This window comes from Tupaia chinensis, unplaced genomic scaffold, assembly GCF_000334495.1.
Source record: "Tupaia chinensis unplaced genomic scaffold, TupChi_1.0 Scaffold000078_1, whole genome shotgun sequence".
Taxonomy (NCBI): domain Eukaryota; kingdom Metazoa; phylum Chordata; class Mammalia; order Scandentia; family Tupaiidae; genus Tupaia; species Tupaia belangeri.
In genome coordinates this window covers 61,379-79,864 of record NW_006159539.1, presented here as the reverse complement: position 1 = coordinate 79,864, position 18,486 = coordinate 61,379, and the positions used below count along the sequence as shown (strand labels likewise).

Sequence of the window (18,486 nt, the reverse complement as noted above, 5' to 3'; positions counted from 1 at the left end):
GTGCGGCGCGGGCTTGGCAGGCGGCCCCTCCTCTGACAGGTGGCGTGGTGATGGCATTGGGTCAAGTGGGTGTGGTTTGAATACCTACTCTGTGAGCTTTCAGACACGAGTTAGGCCAGCTGTGGGATCTGCCCTTTCTCTGTCCCAAGCTTGACAAGGTCAGGCTTCACCTGCCCCATGTCTCCCCAGTGGACGTGGACGTAGAAGATTATTACCCAGCTTTCCTGGACATGGTGCGGAGCCTGCTGGACGGCAACATAGACTCGTCTCAGTACGAAGACTCGCTGAGAGAGATGTTCACCATCCACGCCTACATCGCCTTTACCATGGACAAACTCATCCAGAGCATTGTCAGACAGGTGGGACTGGTGGGGGACTCGGGCTGGGGTTGGGGCTGGGGCAGGTGAAGTGAAAGTGAGATTTGGGTAGCGAAGGAGAAGGCAATTTGGCCACATGACCGTGTATTACCTAGACAGTTCTGAGCAGGGGCACAGTGAAGTTGGATTGCTCATGGTACAGCAGGAGTGTGTCCACTCCTTTCCATTCTCAGTCAAATGGCTCAGTGCTGTGGGCCTACCGCAGGCCCTTTCTTGCTGGCCACCTGTGGAGCACGTGGTCGCGTGCCTAACCCCCTGCCCTGCTGGCCCTCAGCTAACCCGTCCCCAGTCTTGGCTGCAGAGTGAGTACATAGTGTGTGACTTCTCTCGTGTGTATTGGTAACTGTGTACTTGCCCCATCGAGTATTTGACATTCTCAAGAATCAGTTTTGTACAACAGCTTACCTACCCCACCCACCTAGCCCCTGGGAAGGCTCTCTGGGTTAGACCGATGGTTGACTTTGTGTTTTCCTCCTGTGGCACCCCAAGAGTTTAAATACGTTCTTCACACCCGTGGAATCTTTATACCAAGTAGCTTGCAAAGGACAGTCAGTTTATACTCCTTGGCCTTGAACTGGGAACTCTCAGAGGAATCAGTCTGTACATTTTTTAAAGGAAACACTGGTCAGAAAGCCAATTCTGAGTCTTGCGTCTACACTACCACTACAGAAGGAAAGGCCTTGCTAAAAGCCCGGTGCCTTCTTGGATAAGACAGTGAATTCTTTGCAAGGCGTGCTGTTCTTGCCTGGGGCTTGGAAGGGTGCATGCCTCTGCATCCCTCCCACAGCATCCACCCAGGGCAGGAGAAGAACCCTTTGCCTGGCTGGGCCTAGGCACCTCGAGGCTGTCAGTTTCCCCGGAATGTCTAAGCCGTTAGTCAACCTTCCCATGAGAGGCTGAAATGGAGGCTGACAGACATCCTTCTGTGGATAGTCCATGGTCTTTGCAGACCCACTAGTCGTGCTCACAAGGTTGGCGCTGCTCCCAGCCGCTAGGACTGTGGTCTTTTATACCAGCAGCACACGGTAAAGGAAAGCTGATAAAGCGATTTACCTCTCCGGAGCTTGAGGTTGGTTTCAGTAACAGATGCGATCAGGCCATTTACTAGACACGTGATGCTGAGCAGGGCGCAGTGATGGCGGATTGCTCATGGTGCGGTCGGAGTGTTTTCTAAGCATCTGTGATTCCTAGTTGATAATATATACTATCTCAACCCTTTTCTTCTTTTTAAGATTTTTGCCTTAGAGTGTGTGGCCTTGCTCGAGAGAAACAGACAGTGAGAGAGAAAGGGAAAAATTACCTTGGAGAGATGAGGGGTTGCCACACCACAATTCCTTCTCCTCCTTTTCCCTCCTGGGATTTGGGGTTGCACACACATGCTCTCGGAGTGATTTTTAGGCCACCAGGTTTGGGTCTCAAACCATGGTCTGCCATGTAGGAATCTAGCACCATAACCATTATGCCACTTGCTTGCCTCCCTTTTTTTTTCTTTTTTCCTTAAAATGAAAGAAATTTCATTCCAGAAAATTTCCAAATCAGCAAGTTTAGAAAGCATGTGTTGAGACCACTCTGACTTCATTTGGAGGCATCTCTTCCCTCATCCTCATCTTGTTTGGTGTCCCCAGGGTTCCCTGCTTGCTGCAGTCAACACATTTTAGGGCTACACCATTCATTTATCTTACCTTCTCCAGGCTGGCTTGAGTTTGGAGCCAGCATAGTGGTTAAGGCACTGAGCTCCCACATGGCCAGTTGTGGTTTAAGTCCTGGGCCCAGTGGCCTGAAACTCACACCAGGTGCATGTGCAGGCATACCCAAAATGTGGGGAGGGAATTGCAGCATCCCCATCCTCCCAGGGAGTGATTTCTTACTTTCTCTCTGTCTGTCTGTCTGTCTCTGTCTCTCTCTCTCTCTGTCTCTCTGTGTGTGTTTCTCCAGTGCCCTCTGGAAAAATCTATTTCTTTAATTAAAAAAAAAAATGTTTTAAGAGTACAATATGCAGTCTCACAGTCAGCTTAGCACAGAACTCAGAATGCCATCTGGGGGCTGGACCAGGCGCTGGTGCTCTCTGCTACACACCTTCTCCGGACACCTGCCACGCTTCTCTGTAGACAACACCCTGCTCGCACTGCAGGCTCTTCCAGCTGTCCGAGGCTCCAGCCTTGTGCACATCCTCCTGTAAAACATTTTCCCGTGTCACTTCAGATTGCCTGGAGAGTTGTCGCCCTGCTTGTGGGGTCAGTTGCCTAGTCGTCCCTGGAGTTGTAGCACTGCCCTTCCCAGTGACGCGAGTAAGTGCCATATAATGACAGCATCGACTTCAGGAAGTGTATGAGCAGGACAAGTGTCCGTGTGGTGGAGACCTTTCTGTGGCCATGCTCACTTCCGCTTCCCTGTGCCCTTGCTTCCCTCTGCTGCCTGCCCCATAAGCACTGCCTTGCTGTTCAGATAGAGCCCTTTGGATGACTGTCTAGTATTCAGCCATCCCATCTGCGGCTGCTGGAAATTTGGCCCTTTCTACCACCTTCTGATGACTGGATCTGTATCTAATTTCCTACACATACACACACTTGTCATTTCAGGTTTCATTGAATGTTAAAAATAAATAGTTGTCATAGTTACAAACACTTGAAAAAGAATATATCTTCCTAAAAATAGAGTAGCTTAGTGGTAATGAGAATTTTAAAGTAAAATAGACAACTGGTATTAAAATTAATTTTTTATCTGTTTTTCACACTTTCCAGCATTGAGATGGGTAAAGTTTCATTTGTATTTTGTCTCAAAGTGAAACTAGTATATAACCTCCCAGAATGGGAGCTCTGAAAGGTTCGGCTTTCTAGTCGTTAAATAGTTTAATAAGATTGTCTCAAAAATTACCAGTACTTCTGACTCATTTACGCTCATTTTGAAAATGAGTGACTTAACATTATGTGCAGCCTAAGTGCTGCGCTTCCTACCAGACTGTAGAGAAGCAGGGGTGTTTGGGAAGAGTATTGACTGGCCTAGGCGTGACTGTGAGCCCAGCTCTCCTGGAGTGTGGCGTGGGTCTCCTCTGGTGCTCTCTAGAGCCCTCTCCTCATTCCCTCTCATGGTGAGTTTTCTCATCTAACGTGTAGTTTGTCTCCGGTCTCCAGCCTCCCTCCCAGGGAAATTGTCAGGACCAAATAAGAAAGGTATGGGGGCATATCTTAAACATGTGAAAGGGACCATGAGCCGTGGACACTTTTAAGATGATCCTTACGATTTTAAGTAAGCGGCATGTTAACCCGAGGTGCCTATGGTTTTACTTCAAAGATTAGAAAGTTTATTCATGGGCCACTTGTAGGTGAACATCTTGGTTTGGTTATTCTTCAAGAAAATGATGTGGAAGTTTAGCATGACTAGTTCTCTAAAAGTACCAGCCCCGAATACCTCCCTTGAGTCGGGGGACTGGCTCAGTCCCAGGGAAGTGACCGTGGGACAGGGGAAAGTACTTCGGTGGGCTCCTGACGCCTTGCCCTGGCCCTTGCAGCTGCAGCACATCGTGAGTGATGAGGTCTGTGTGCAGGTGACTGACCTGTACCTGACAGAGAGCAGCAACGGTGCCACCGGGGGCCAGCTAAGCACGCAGACGGCACGCAGCCTCCTGGAGTCCACGTATCAGCGCAAGGCGGAGCAGCTCATGTCAGACGAGAACTGCTTCAAGGTGAGCGTTGCTGGGGAGTCAAGGCCTTCTGGCAGCAGCGAGGTTGCTGGGATCCTGAACCAGGTGGCAGAGGCCAATGCCAGGCCCAGGGCACTCCTGGGACCCTTGGAGTTCTTAGTGAGCTCCTCACAGGGAACACTCAAAGAAATGGGACTGTGGAGGTGTTGTGTATCCCGCCGGTTTACTTCACTTCTTCCCTGCCTTTTAAAAAAATTAGTTATTGGGACCAGCAGATAGCGTACTGGTTACGTTGCTGTTCTCCCACATATTTGACCACACAGTCCCAGACCCAGCGGCTTAAAACTCAAACCGGGCACATGTGCGTGCATGCCCAACATCCTGAGAGGAGAATGGAGGAGAAGGGATTGAGCTGTGGCCATCCCCCTGAGGGTGATTTCTCACTTTCTGTCTCTTCTCCCCTTCCCTCTGGTGAGCACATGTGCCCTATAGTAAAAATCTCTCTCTAAAAAAAAAAATCAGTTATGTATTATTTTTAACAACTTTGTATTCTTTTTTTCTCTGATTTTTTGTATGTCATAACGCTTTGAAAAGATTATTGGGAACATGTTTATATGTGAAATCCATGGTCGCTATAGAAAAGACAAAATGCACCCCTCAGCAGGGATGACCACATTTCAATCCCTTCTCCATTTCCCTCTTGGGATCTTGAGCATGCATGCACACACGCCTGGCATGCGTTTTAAGCCACTTAGTCCAAGACTCGAACCATGGTTGACTACGTAGGAGTCCAGCGACATAACCATTGTGCCATCTGCTTGTTCCACGGGCGTTCTCTTTATTTTGAAAGAGATTATTCTGAGACAGCTCCATAGCCTGGCAGGTGAGGCAGCCAGATCTTACATGGTCAACTGTGCGGTTCAAGCCTCAGTGGCTTGAGAATATATGCGTGCATGTGTGCTGCAATCCCACGAGGAGAGTGGAGAAGGGACTGCAGTCACCATGCGCAACAGTGGGGGCTTCCTCTTCTCCTTCACTGTCTCTCTCTGGTGAGCACATGGACCCTCTAGCAAAGAAAAACAGAGGCATGTTATACATGACCTGGCCTCCTGAGTCTCTGAGGTTGATAGGGACAGCTCTTAGATTAAACCTCGGTCCAAGCATGTTTAAGTGGCTATTTGATATTTTATCTTAGAGGAAATTAACTGCCTGTCTTTTGGGGCTTTTAGGTTGTTTCCAGTTTTCCCCAGTTATTATGGCAATGTAATTGGCAATAGCCAGTATAACTACAGATAGTTGGAAACAACCAGACATCCAGCCCCTTGTAGGACCTGGTTAATAGTGGATAACATATTCCATAGTTCTTAAAAATTAATGATAGGACAGGCCTGCAGTTGACGTAATGGCTATGTCGCTAGATTCCCATGTAGTCAACCGTGGTTCGAGTTCCAGACCCGGTGGCTTAAACTCACACCAGGTGCGTGTGCGTGCGTGCCCAAGATCCCGAGAGGAGAATAGAGGAGAAGGGATTGCGGTGTGACCATCCCCCCTGGGGGGTGATTTCTCACTTTCTGTCTTTATGTCTCTCTCTGGTGAGCGCATGTGCCCTATAGCAAAAACCTCAAAAACAAAACAAAAAAACCAGAATGATAGGACCAGGTGGTGGCACAGCAGTAATTCCGCTGAGCCCATGGAGAAAGTTGAGATTCACGTCCTTGGACCCTCCCAGACATAGCAGGTAGGTACTGTGTGTCCCTGATATGGCCAGCTGTCACTTGGGATAGATAGCAATGTGAAGACCCTACTGGGGGCCTGTTTGTCTCATAGAAGGCAGAAAGAAAGAAAACAGTAAAAATGGGGCCAGCTGGTAGCATGGTGGCTAAGGCAGCTGGACTCCCCAGGAGTTTAGCTGAGTAGCTCGTCTTGGACCCGGCAGCTTGAAAAATACACTGGGCACATGTGCATATATGGCCAAAATCCTGACAGGAGAGTAGGTTACAGGCTGACCATCCTTCTTGCGGGGTGATTTCTTATTTTCCTTCTGTCTTACTATCTCTCTCTCTCTGGTAAGTGGGCACAAGAGGTATTAAATTAACATTTTTTTGATGGACTGGCAGGTGGCATGGTTAAGGGCACTGGAATCCTACGTGGCCTATTGCGGTTCAAGCCCCAGACCTGGCAGCTTGCTTTCTCAATTTCCCTCTCTCTCCTCTCTGTCCCTCCCTGGTCAAATTAAAATAGATAAGTGAAGTTAATTTTTTTTAAAAATTGGTGGGGGGGGGGGCAACAGGTAGAGTAATGGCTACATTACTGGACTCCCATATAGTCAACTGCGATTCAAGTCCTGGACCTGGCAGCTTAAAACTCATGCTAGGGGGTCAGCAGGTGGCGTGGTGATTAGGGGCACTCAACTCCCACATGGCTGGTTAGAGACCTGTGCATGACTGCTTGCTTTCTCACTTTCTCTCTCTCTCTCTCTAAATATTTTATTCAGTTTTATTCATTCATTCATTTATTTTAATTTGACCAGAGAGAGACAGAGAGAGAGAGAGAGGAAAGTGAGAAAGCAAGCCACCAGGTCCAGGACTTGAACCATGGTCAGCCATGTGGGAGTGTCCAGCACCTTAACCACCATGCCACCTGCCAGTTCCCTTCCCTCTCTCTCTCTCTCTTTTGCTCGCTCTGGTCAAGTTAAAGAAAGGGAGGGAGGAGGGAGAGAGAAAGGAAGCTAAATAAGGACTTTCTTATTTAAAACAAAACAAAAAGCTCATGCTAGGCACATGTGCATGCGTGCCCAAAATCCTGAGAGGAGAATGGAGAATGGATTGTGGCATGGCCATCCTCCGGGAGGGGGTGATTTCTCGCTTTCTTTCTCTCTCTCCGGCAAGCACATGTGCCCTATAGCAAAAATAACTCTTAATTTTTTTTTTTAAATTGGAAAGATAAAAATGCATGTAGGTGCCCATTTTTGCTTGTTGCTCCAGTCTGTGTTGGAAGTTACTCTGTGTGTGTGTTACATTCTTGTCAGGTTTTCACTAACAGATAAGGATTTTTTTTTAAACTTCTGCAGAGAGAGCAGTGAGAGTCAGAACAAACTCTGGGCCCCTGTGCTCATTCGCTGTGGCCGTGTGATCTTAGACGCTCATTCGCTGTGGCCGTGTGATCTTAGACGCTCATTCGCTGTGGCCGTGTGATCTTAGAAGTCCGAGCGTTTGTTTTCTGCCTGTGTGAAACAAGGATGATATCGATGGCTGTCAGGTTACCTTCTAATCCGTGAGCTTGATCTGATGGCCCTGCGATTCTCATAGTGGGTCTGCAGCAAACCCTCAGGGACCAGGGCCCTGAGAGTCCCGGGGCTCTGATGGGAGAGCCACCTACCGTCACTGTTGGTGGTTGCTTTACGCAGACCAAGCTTGACGTTTGGCTCAGCAGTGTGTTTGTGAATAAAAAATTTTTAGAAGTTTTTTTTTGTTTTTTAATTTGTCAGAGAGCGCATGTACTCCCTAGAGAGAATGTAAGAGAGAGTGCGAGAGAACCCTCTGAGGGTGGTCACGCCGCAATCCTGCCTTCTCCTCCATCTCATTCTTCCTTCGGGATTTCGAGCATGCATGTACCTGCACCCAGCTTGTTTCTCAAGCCACCAGGTCTGGGACTTGAACCACATGGTTGGTCATGTGGGATCTAGCTGCCTTAACCACCACCACTGGCTCACCTACCATGAATTTTTTTAAAAGTCACATAAATAATCTTCACAGACCGCAGCACTTCCAGGCCTTGGGCACAGTTGGTGTCATCACAGCAGAACATTTCTGCACATGGGCTGAGAGGGACCTTGAAAAGTGTGGAAAGTGCGTATTATGTAAAAACGAATGGGTTTAAATTGTTACACTATGATAAACTCATACTTTGATTTTGTTCTTCCACTTGCTTTTTGAAGTCCCCCAAATGTTTGTATTTTTTTGTTCCTTATTCCAAGGCACATTTAAATTTCTCAGGAAGTACTCATTGCCGTGTAAACGCAGTCGTTGGTCTTGGTTGTGTTTGATGTTTTCTAGTTAACTCCAACGTAAAAAGTTTTCTTTCTGTTGGGACCAGCATTTGGCATAATGGTTATGTTGTTAGACTCTCATGTAGTTGACTGCAGTTCGAGTTCTGGACCCGGTGACTTAAACTCACGCCGGGTACGTATGGGTGCGTGCCCAAGATCCTGAGAGGAGAAAGGAGAAGAAGGGATTGTGGTGTGGCCATCCCCCCGGAGGGTGATTTCTTGTTTTCTGTCTTTCTGTCTCTCTCTTTCTGGTGAGCGCACGTGCCCTATAGTAAAAACCTCTCCAAAAAGAAAAAAAAAAGTTTTTTTCTCTTAACGCACAGGCATGTCTATCTTTGCGTTAAGTCCAGGAACTGGGATCATCGATTAAAAGGACATTAACACTTTAGGGACCAGCAGTTAGCATAATGGCTATGTCGCTGGACTCCCACGTAGTCGACTGCGGTTCAAGTCCCGGACCCGGTGGCTTAAACTCACGCCGGGCGCGTGTGCGTGCGTGCCCAAGATCCCGAGAGGAGAATGGAGGAGAAGGGATTGCGGCGTGGCCATCCCCCCTGGGGGGTGATTTCCTGCTTTCTATCTCTCTGTCTCTCTCTGTCTGTCTGTCTGGCGAGTGCACGCGCCCTATAGCAAAAACCTCTCCAAAAAAAAAAAGGACATTAACACTTTCATGGCTCTGGCTACATACAAGAGAGCTTAACCCATCCAGGGAGTGTTAAGCATGAATGGCCCTTGTTGCTGACATGCTCCATCTTCCTGGTAGCAAGACTGGACTTCAGCCTTTTTTTCATCTCTGGCCTTCCAGGCTTTTGAGCAACTTATGTCTTCAAAACAAAATTTTATGATTTCTATCTTATTTTTCACTTTTGGTATAGGGCACATGCAGTCACTGGGGAGAGAGAGAACATGAGAAAACCCATGGGGGGACGGCCACACCACATTCAGTTCTCTGTTCTCCTCTCAGGATTTTGGACATGCATGCATACAGCATGGTTTTCAAGCTGCCTGGGCTGGGACTCGAACTGCTCAGTCAGCCATGTGGGGTCCGGTGCCTTAACCTCATGCCACCTGCTGGCCCCCAGATTTTATAACGTTATTGCCTCCCCACTTTCACTCTTGAGAAACTAGGTCATAGCTTTGGAGATGATCTTTTGTTCATACTCTGGTTTTGCATTTGCAGCTCATGTTCATTCAGAGCCAAGGCCAGGTTCAGCTGACCATTGAGCTTTTGGACACGGAGGAGGAGAACTCGGATGACCCCGTGGAGGCGGAGGTATGACATGTATTGCAAAACCCACGTGCCAAGCAAAGCTGGCATGTCCCAGGAGTCTGACCAGCAACCCTGTCTGCGAGGAGGTCACGACTTTTTAGGCCCATTAGGGGTCAGGATGTGGATGCTTGGTGTAGGTGGTTCCAGCTGGGTGTGCTCATAAAGAAGAGCTGCCTGTTTTAGATGTCAGCCCACCTCGTGCTCCGCGGAGCCTGTCCTCTGAAGACATCTCATGGGGCTGTTTCCTGAAGTGTTAGGAAAACAGCAGTGCCATCTTCCCCGCGTCACCATGACCCTGGGTCGGGCGAGGCCAGGAGGTCTCCCCAGAGTACGCAGCACAGTGAGATCACCGTCGTAGAGCCTGGCGCGTAGTGGAGTCGTGATGCACTGAAGCTGTGTATGTGGCTGGGGAAGGGTTCTGGAAATACTCGGTCATGGTTGCCACATCTTACAATTTTGTCTCTCTCGAGATGCCAGAAATTAGATGTTAACGTGTAGGACACTGTTCACATCTTTGCCACTGTTCGACCTGTTGGTGAGCCAGCTCACCCATGCCTCAGGAACACCTGAGCATCTCAGACACTGCAGTCTTGCTGGCTAACAGGGCTGTCAGTGTTCCCGTAGCAAATGTAAAGCATATCACTGTGGAAAGGGACTTCCTGACCTCGAAATGGGTGGTATGTAAACATTCCAGTCACAGAATGCACTGGCACACCTGTTGAGGATGGATTTTGGTGTAGTGACCTCTCTGTTTTGTGTCCCTGCCGTAGCGCTGGTCAGACTATGTGGAGCGATACATGAACTCCGATACTACCTCCCCTGAGCTGCGTGAACATCTGGCTCAGAAACCAGTGTTTCTCCCGAGGTGAGTAGGCCAAGTCACCTGTTGGCAGGGAGCGAGTGTGCACGCTTGAGGGTCACAGACCTCCATGACGTTCAGACCCTCGGTCATCAGTCATGTCATCAGAGGGTGCTCATTGCGGGTTTGTGTGGCTGTTGCGGCATGGCCTGCCTGTCGCAGCTGCTAAGGCATCAGAGGAGAGTTTAGAGAGTCAGCAGTAACTCCCTTGGGCAGGCCTGTGTGTCTCAGTCCCCAGGAGGATTGGCAGAACCACATGCAGTCAGGCTTATATTACAGTGGAAAGAAACCCAGCTAAGTCAGCAAAGGGGAAAAGGTGCCATTGGCACAGTTGGCAGAAGCCAAACACAAGCTTCCTTCTGGCGTCTTCGCCCAGTGGAGTCGATAGGACTCATCCTATCCCTCCTCCACACCCAACAAGCAGTGCTACAGCACATGGGCGCTGCTGTCTGCCAAGCACACTCCTGAGAGACTTGGTGCCCGGGCCTCTACTGGCACCCCCTGCCTGGCATGTGCCCAGATTTGCAAGAGTCAGGAGGAAAGCAGGTATTCAGTAGAAATCGCATAGTTGGTATAAAGAGTCGAGATCCAGTCAACCACTTTAATGATGTAGGGAATGGAGAGAAGTCCCCTAAAATCCAAGATCTCAGACCCCAGCTAAGGGCCAGCACTGTAAGCAAGCTTTCAAAGGACAGTAGCCTTAGGCCTGCTATGTTAAATCTTTTTTTTTTTTTTAAGAGATTTTTGCTATAGGATGTGCATGCGAGAGAGAGAGAGAGAAAGAGAGAGAGAGAAAGTGAGTAATCACCTCCAGGGGAGATGGCCATGCTGCAGTCCCTTCTCCAGCCTCCTCTCCAAATCATAGGCACACACACACGTGCCTGGTGTGAGTTTGATGCCACTGAGTTTGTGACTTGAACCACAGTTGGCCATGTAGGGGTCCAGTGCCTTAACCACCACGCCATCTGGTGGCCCCTAAATAGTAATTTTAATTTTTTTTTCCAGGCAACACTTGTTTGCCAGAGACACACACAAAAAAGGAGAAAGTACTCCCTAGTGGGACTTGATCACACTGCATTCTCTTCTGTTTCTCCATCCTGTCAGGATTTAGGGCACACACACCTGGTGTTTTTCACTTAGCTGAGGCCAGGACTCAAACTGTATAGTAGGCCAAGTGGGATCCAGCAATAGTATGGCCCAAAAAGATACTCTAAACAAAAATGGTGGGCTGGCTCCCTGGCATAGCAGTAATGTGCTGCTCAAAAGAAGCCAGATCCTACATGGCTACTATGGTTTGAGTCCCCAGCCCGATGCACCTGAGATAGCCTGGGCACACATGTGCCCGAGATCCAGTGGGTTGGAGGAGGGGATGGCACTGGGCCAGACCCTGGGAGGCTGCATCCCCCACTGTGCACATACAGCCTATCATAAATAAAGAAAAGAGTTGTTTTTAATTTGTGAAAATACTGGCATCCATTTTGCCAGTCTGTTTAACGCCTGGCTTGATGGAGCAGAACAGCTGGGTTCTCGTCTGCTTCTCTATGTGGTTTGTGGCATCACGATGTTTGGTGGAGATCTGTGAAGAAAACCTGGCCTCATTCACATATGTAGCTGGAAAAGGAAGGAATGTTTTCATGTCCTTTCAGATGATTCTGGCTATTCTTTTTTTGGTCGTTTTTGTTTTTGTCATATGGCAGGTGCACGCGCCTGAGAGAGACAGTGAGCAGGGAAGCAAGACATCACTCCCCAGGGCAGTGGCCACGCTGCAGTCTCTTCTTTTCCTGAGATTTTGGGCACATGTGCCTGAATGATTTTCAAGCCAGCGGGTCCAAGTCTCGAACCTAAGTTGGCCATGTGGAGTCAAGCACCTTAACCCCTCGCCACCTGCTGGCACTCTGGCTATTCTTTGATATGACAGAATTCTTCGAATTCCCACACACACTTTGCCACAGAAAATAGCCTGTGCTTGCTGGAGAGAAAGATGGAGGGAAGGTGAAAAAGCATCCCCACCCCCCAAACCCAGAGAGGATGGCCTTGCTGCAGTCATTTCTGCATTCTCCTCTTGGGACTCTGGGCACACGCACCAGGCACGTTTTTCCAGCCGCCAGTTCCAGGACTTGAACTACTCAATCAGACTTGTGGGATCTAGCTACCTTCACCACCATGCCATCTGTCTAGCCCCGAAATTCTAGAAGTAGTAGTTTCTTAAAGCTTAGTTACATTATCAGTTCAAATACTAAACGCATATATAATATTAGAACCTATTGGTTTATCTTAGAATCTTTTAACATCTCTGTCTTTGTAAATTATTCATCTTGAGGTACCCTGATGTAGTATGACCCTATTTTATCCTAAGTAACAAATTCCAAAGCAGAACTGTAGTGAGTAACTGTATACGTAAACTCACCAACAAAGTCCTATAATTTTAAAATCAGAACTGTTAACAGTGGCGGGGCCAGCAGGTACCATGGTGGTTAAGGGCACTGGACTCCCATATGGCTGACCGCAGTTCGAGTCCCAGACCTGGCGGCTTACTTTCTCGCTTTTATACTCTCTCTCTCTCTTACTCTCGCTCTTTCACTCTGTCCTGCTCTGGTCAAATTTAAATGAATAAATAAAGTCAAATAAAATAATAATTAAAAAAACTGTTAACAATGGCTACCAGTGGGATTTGAAGACTAGGGTAAAAAATGATTAAAGATTTATTTTATTCTATATATTTTTATGGTTGAGGAAATTTGTGTAATGAATCCGTTGAACATTTTTTTTATATTTGTAACTAAAATCGAAGGCATATAATAAGAAAAGGCACGTGATTGGGGTAGTCACGGGTGTCTGCCAGTGAGTGAGTATTCATCCCGCAGGGCTTTGCTGCTTCCTAGGAATCTGCGGCGGATCCGGAAGTGCCAGCGTGGCCGAGAGCAGCAGGAGAAGGAAGGGAAGGAAGGGAACAGCAAGAAGACCATGGAGAACGTGGACAGCTTGGACAAGTTAGAGTGCAGATTTAAGCTGAATTCCTACAAGATGGTGTATGTGATCAAGTCAGAGGACTACATGTACCGGAGGACTGCCCTGCTACGAGCGCACCAGGTGAGAACCAGGAATGGAGCGGGGCAGGGTGCTTCACCAGCCAGGGCTAGAGGAGCCAGAGTCTTCTGATAGTTTCTTTTCCTTTACACAAACGCATTCACAGAGCAGGGAGTCACCGAGTAAATGGGTATCTTAGATTACTAAGAGTGCCATGTCTAATAACCGTGGACCGTGTGGCTTGAATGATGGAAATGTAATGTCCCATCATTCTAGAGGCTGGAAGTTCAAGGTCTGGTGTCAGCAGGTTCAGTTCCTTCTGAGGGCTGCAGGGAGATTGTTCCTCCTCTCAGCACCTGGGGCTTTGCTGGCAGCCTGCTGGCGTCACTGGTAGACCTCTGCCTTCATCTCTATGTGGTGTTTGTCCCTGTGGGTGTCTATCGTTATGAGGTCACAGCCTAAGGTACTGGTGGCTAGGGCATGGACATACTTGAATGGAGATGGAGGATAAATGCAACTCACAAGACAGGTAAACCACTGCCTGTGGCTTCTGGTGACACCACACCCCAATGGAGAGTCCAGATGCTAAGCCAGGTGAAGAGGTCAGGTAACTGGCCTCGCCCTATGGTGGGGGCTTCTCTAAGTCAGTGATGCTTGAGGCCTTGACCAGAAGTGAGACTGCTCAAGAGAGGAGGGGAGGTGTTTTCTAGGTAGGGAGGCCAGTAGACACGAGGCCAGAAGGGAGGACGAGACTTGGCGTGCTTGAGAAGCTGAGAACACCCGAGGGGCTCAAGCTCGGCATTACAGAGAGGAGCAGGCAGGCCCGCGTTACTGGGGCTTGGCAGTCCTGGTGTGGATGCTGTCTGAAGTTCCCCTGGGTCTTGGTTGACAGCCATGGCTGGACTGCTGTGAGGAGAACAGGCTGGTTACTGGTACACCTGGGAAGAGCAGAGACCACTCAGAAGACTGCCCTCGTCCTAGTGGGATGTGGAAACGACCCAGACTGCTAGGTGGCTGTGGACAGATCATGGATAAGAAATGGGGAGTTAAGTGAGAGGAGGACATGACCGGTGTTTCGTGAAGGGTGGTCCGTAAGTGATGGAGAATTTAGGGAAGGATCAGTTGGTAACGGGTTACTAGGCTTGAGGACAAACCCAGGCCTGTTCTGGACTGGCTAGGTAAGAGGTCTGCGGGGTTCCCCTGGTGGGCATGGAGGGCAGGAGGCTCCCCATGCTCCTCCGTGCTGAGCGTGGCTGCTGTGCATCATGTCTGCAGGCCTCGGACTCACGTTCCCCCAGTTTTGTCTTTGCTTTCTACTCAGCCTTGCCATGTGGGCACTGAGTACTTGTCAGGTGCCAGGTAGGAACAGAGCCTTCCACTCAAACTTGTGTGGCGACTGTGCTAGCCGGAGGGGAAGAACAGAGAAGGCTGGATGGGTTTCAAGCCTTCCGCTTTTCCTTACTCAGAAGCGGATTGTTGTGCGGGTCAGACGACCCCACAGCCCATAGCCTGCTGGCCACAGTGCTAGAGGCCTCACGGATCCCTGGCTTGGTCATCCTGAAAAACATGTGTAAAGTGGAGGCTGGAGTTGGGGTTGTGGATGGAGACCCTGTGGAGGGTGCCCTCCCCCTGCACATACACATGGGCACACACACACTGAATTAGAGAAGAAAAGAAATGGGCCAGCAGATGGTGTGGTGGTTGAGGGCACTGTAGTCCCGCATGGCCTACTGTGGTTCAACTCCTGGACCTGGAGGCTTGCTCTCACACTTTCCCTCCCTCGCTCTCTTGTTCTCACTGTCTTTCTCAGGAAATTATTAAATAATAATAAAGTTAAATAATTCTTTAGCAAATTTTTTTTAAAAAAGAATAAAAGGAAAGAAACAGTGGACAGCCACGGCCAGTGTGTCTCGTTCAGCAAGGGCTGTGTGTGATGCTGACGCACACTCGACTCTCCAGCCAGCTGTCAGCCCAGAGCCCAGGGGCGTTTCTTGGGGGGCTGTCCGGGTGACCCTCTGCTTGCATGCTGTGCGTTTCTGCCCGTCATCACCTCTTCACACGGGAAATCTGATGCCTTTCTCTCCACTGGCACGGAGGCCTTGAGCCTGCTCTGTTATCTCTCTCCAATTTGCTAGAGGGCACGTATGTTTGCTGGAGAAGGAGAAAGTGAGCAGTCACCATCACTTACGCAGCCCCCCGAAACACAAGCAGCAGCCACATCTTCCTCTTATTTAACTCATATTTCTTTCTTTTTTTATTTTTGAGATGTTTTTGCTATAAGGTGCATGTGCTTGCCAGAAAGAGAGAGACGGAAAGCGAGAAGTCACCCCCCCCCAGGGGTGTTGGCCATGCTGCAGTCCCTTCTTCTCCTCCATTCTCATCGGGATCTTGGTCATGCATGCACGTGTGCCCGGTGTGAGTTTAAGCTACCGGGTACAGGACTCGAACTGCAGTCAACTACATGGGAGTCCAGCAACATAGCTATTACTCCAACTGCTGGTTCCTTAACTCACATTTCTGATCCATGATCTGTCCACAGCCACCTAGTGGTCTGGGTGGCTTCCACATCCCAGTAGGATGAGGGCAGTCTTCTGAGTGGTCTCTGCTCTCTCCAGGTGTGCCAGTACCCAGCTCGTTCTCACAGCCGTCCAGCCATCGCTGTCAACCAAGACCCAGTAATGTGGGCCTGCCTGCCCCGTGGCCCTCATTGTGGCCGTGCCTCCATTGCCCTCTCAGGATTTGGGGCATGCAGGCACTCGCACCTGCCATGTTTCAAGCCACTGGGTCCGGTACTTGACCACACAGTCAGCTGTATGGGACCCAGCTGCCTTGACACCATACCTCCCGCCTGGTCCGAACCCACTTTCCTCTCCTTCTTTAGGAGAAAATGGCCTTTGTATTCGAAGTGTGGGGGAGGGGGTTAGTTCTTGTTTTGGGTCCTGTCTCACGGCTCCCTCTCTTTCTGTCTGCAGTCCCATGAGCGTGTGAGTAAGCGGCTGCATCAGCGGTTCCAGGCCTGGGTAGATAAATGGACCAAGGAGCACGTGCCCCGGGAAATGGCAGCAGAGACCAGCAAGTGGCTCATGGGTGAGGGGCTGGAGGGCCTGGTGCCCTGTACCACCACCTGTGACACAGAGACCCTGCACTTTGTGAGCATTAACAAGTACCGTGTCAAGTACGGCCCAGTGTTCAAAGCCCCCTAACTGCAGAGCCAGGAACAGGTGACTAGGGGTGTGTGTGTGGGTGTAGGTGTGTGTGTGTGTGTGTGTGTGTATCGATGTGGGCATTTGCACTCACACACATTGAAGAAACGAGGAAGATGCCTTTCACGCCTCCTGGGCCTCTCTGGGACATGGCCCCTGACCCGTGCAGCTGGTGCACCCCGGCCCTGGGCAGGCACACATGGAAGGTGGGTACTTACCCGACTGACGCCGGGACTTCTGCCACGGGTCGGAAACCGAGCCTGCCCGCAGGGGAGCAGGTCCGTGCAGGCCTAGAGACGAGCAGTGCTTGCACACCCCAGCAGAGCTCGGGTGGAGTCCCTGGGGCCTGGCCTGCAGGGAGGGCACCAGGGGCCGCTCACTCTGCCAGGATGGAGGCACATTGACCCATCGGACTGGGGAAGGACTTGCCGCACACATGGACGGGACTGTAATGGCCGCCACTACTTTCTCTCCTCTCAGAAAGGAAAAAACTGGATTTGATTTGTTTTCTTCCGGTCACTTGAGCACATCTAAAATCACTCATTAGGTTTGATCCAGGATCTACAGTTTGGCTTTGGGCTTGACCATCTTGTGGATTTGTTCCTGACTAATCCCTTGCTGCCCACCCTCTTCTCTCCCTTCTGGTTCTCCACCTCAGCAAATCACGCGTCCTTTCTAGCTCCCGTGGAACTGTTTTGTACCTGCGCCTTTACTAGCCTACCCCAGTGCCACCCACCAGCTGCACTCTGACACACATGTGCACACACACACACACACACTTTTAACTTGTTCTTTTTTTGTAAATAATGTATATACTGTCAATTTTTTATTAAAAGAAATATGCTTTCATGTGCTAGCATAACTGCTCTAGCTTCTTGTGTACCATAGTACCATGTGGCTTCAGATTTAGTACCTATGAACAGATGTACAAGACATTTATTACACTTTTTACCAAAGGGAGTTACCATTGTAGTACTTTTGTGTAAAACTTGTCTTCCCCTTTGCCCCCCCCCCCTTTTTTTTTGTAAAGAAATAAAGCTTGGTTCTTTCTTAAGGAATAAACTCTCAACCCAAGTCCCTTGTCCTCACCAGAGAACTACTGTGAAGCTGGGATATTGGCTTCAGTCCCTTACCCAGGGTACAAGCGGGATTTGCTTTAAGTAATTAATAATCACACTTATCCCAAATCAAAATATTCCAAAAACTTAAAATAGAAATACTATGTTCTAGTACATGTTCTTTTTCCATTGTTGAACTATTTGAAGATATTTTATATTTGGCTGAGTGGTCAAACTATGTAGTTTGTATTTCTATATATTTTTTCTTATGCTGATAGGGCACAGAAGTGCACAACTTAATACCAAACCAGTATTTGGAAGGTGCGTGTGGGAGGTATGTGGGGCAAGTGGGGTGGGAGAGAGAGTTTGATACATTTCATTAGCAACTGCAAATGGGGAGATGTATTTTTTTAATTACGTAAACTTAAATTTAAACTGACAGACGTTTAAACGTGATTAGGACTTTTATATATGGTTAGCCTGGACTTTCTGAGCAAACACCCAGTGAGCCCCTTCCAGTACTCTGGCAGCCATTACTGCATTCGTAGGTGGAACCAACTGTTTTATGTGTTCTATGCTTTTTAATTAAAAATTCCCAACACCACCACCACCAAGAAGAAATTTGTTGGTTCCTGGACTTCAAAAGACGTGTGGTAGACCTGATTTTAGACTTTTTTTTTTTTTTTTTTTTTTTTTTATGCAAAAATGTTTCATGACTTTTCCAATGGCCCAATAGAAACGTATGCCTTCTTAGGTACCATAAAAAAAAAAAAATTGGTGAAAAGTCACGATTCAAAGGTGGTTACAACAGAATGTCATTGAAGAGGGAGAAAGTGCTATACTTTTCCTTACTTCTCTTAAGTATCACAGCCATCCTATTACAATAGGCAGGTTGGGACCAGCAGATGGTGTAATGGTTAGGTCGCTGAACTCCCATGTAGGTGGCCATGGTTCGAATTCTGGACCCAGTGGTTTAAACTCATGCTAGGTATGTGTGTGTGCAT

The 18,486-nt window shown here is 48.7% G+C and overlaps 1 protein-coding gene across 2 annotated transcripts in view; it reads left to right on the top strand.

The window, feature by feature from the left end:
* SIN3A (SIN3 transcription regulator family member A) overlaps positions 1-17,964 on the top strand; it is a 67,969-nt gene extending 50,005 nt beyond the window's left edge. For both annotated transcript variants that reach the window (XM_006142579.3, XM_006142578.3), the window contains exons 16-21: positions 190-359; positions 3,886-4,059; positions 9,246-9,338; positions 10,106-10,200; positions 13,077-13,284; positions 16,194-17,964. In XM_006142579.3, the coding sequence (XP_006142641.1) occupies positions 190-359; positions 3,886-4,059; positions 9,246-9,338; positions 10,106-10,200; positions 13,077-13,284; positions 16,194-16,424 (971 nt within the window). In that variant the 3' untranslated portion in view covers positions 16,425-17,964. The remainder of the gene's footprint in view (positions 1-189; positions 360-3,885; positions 4,060-9,245; positions 9,339-10,105; positions 10,201-13,076; positions 13,285-16,193) is intronic.
* The last annotated feature ends 522 nt before the right edge of the window (positions 17,965-18,486 follow it).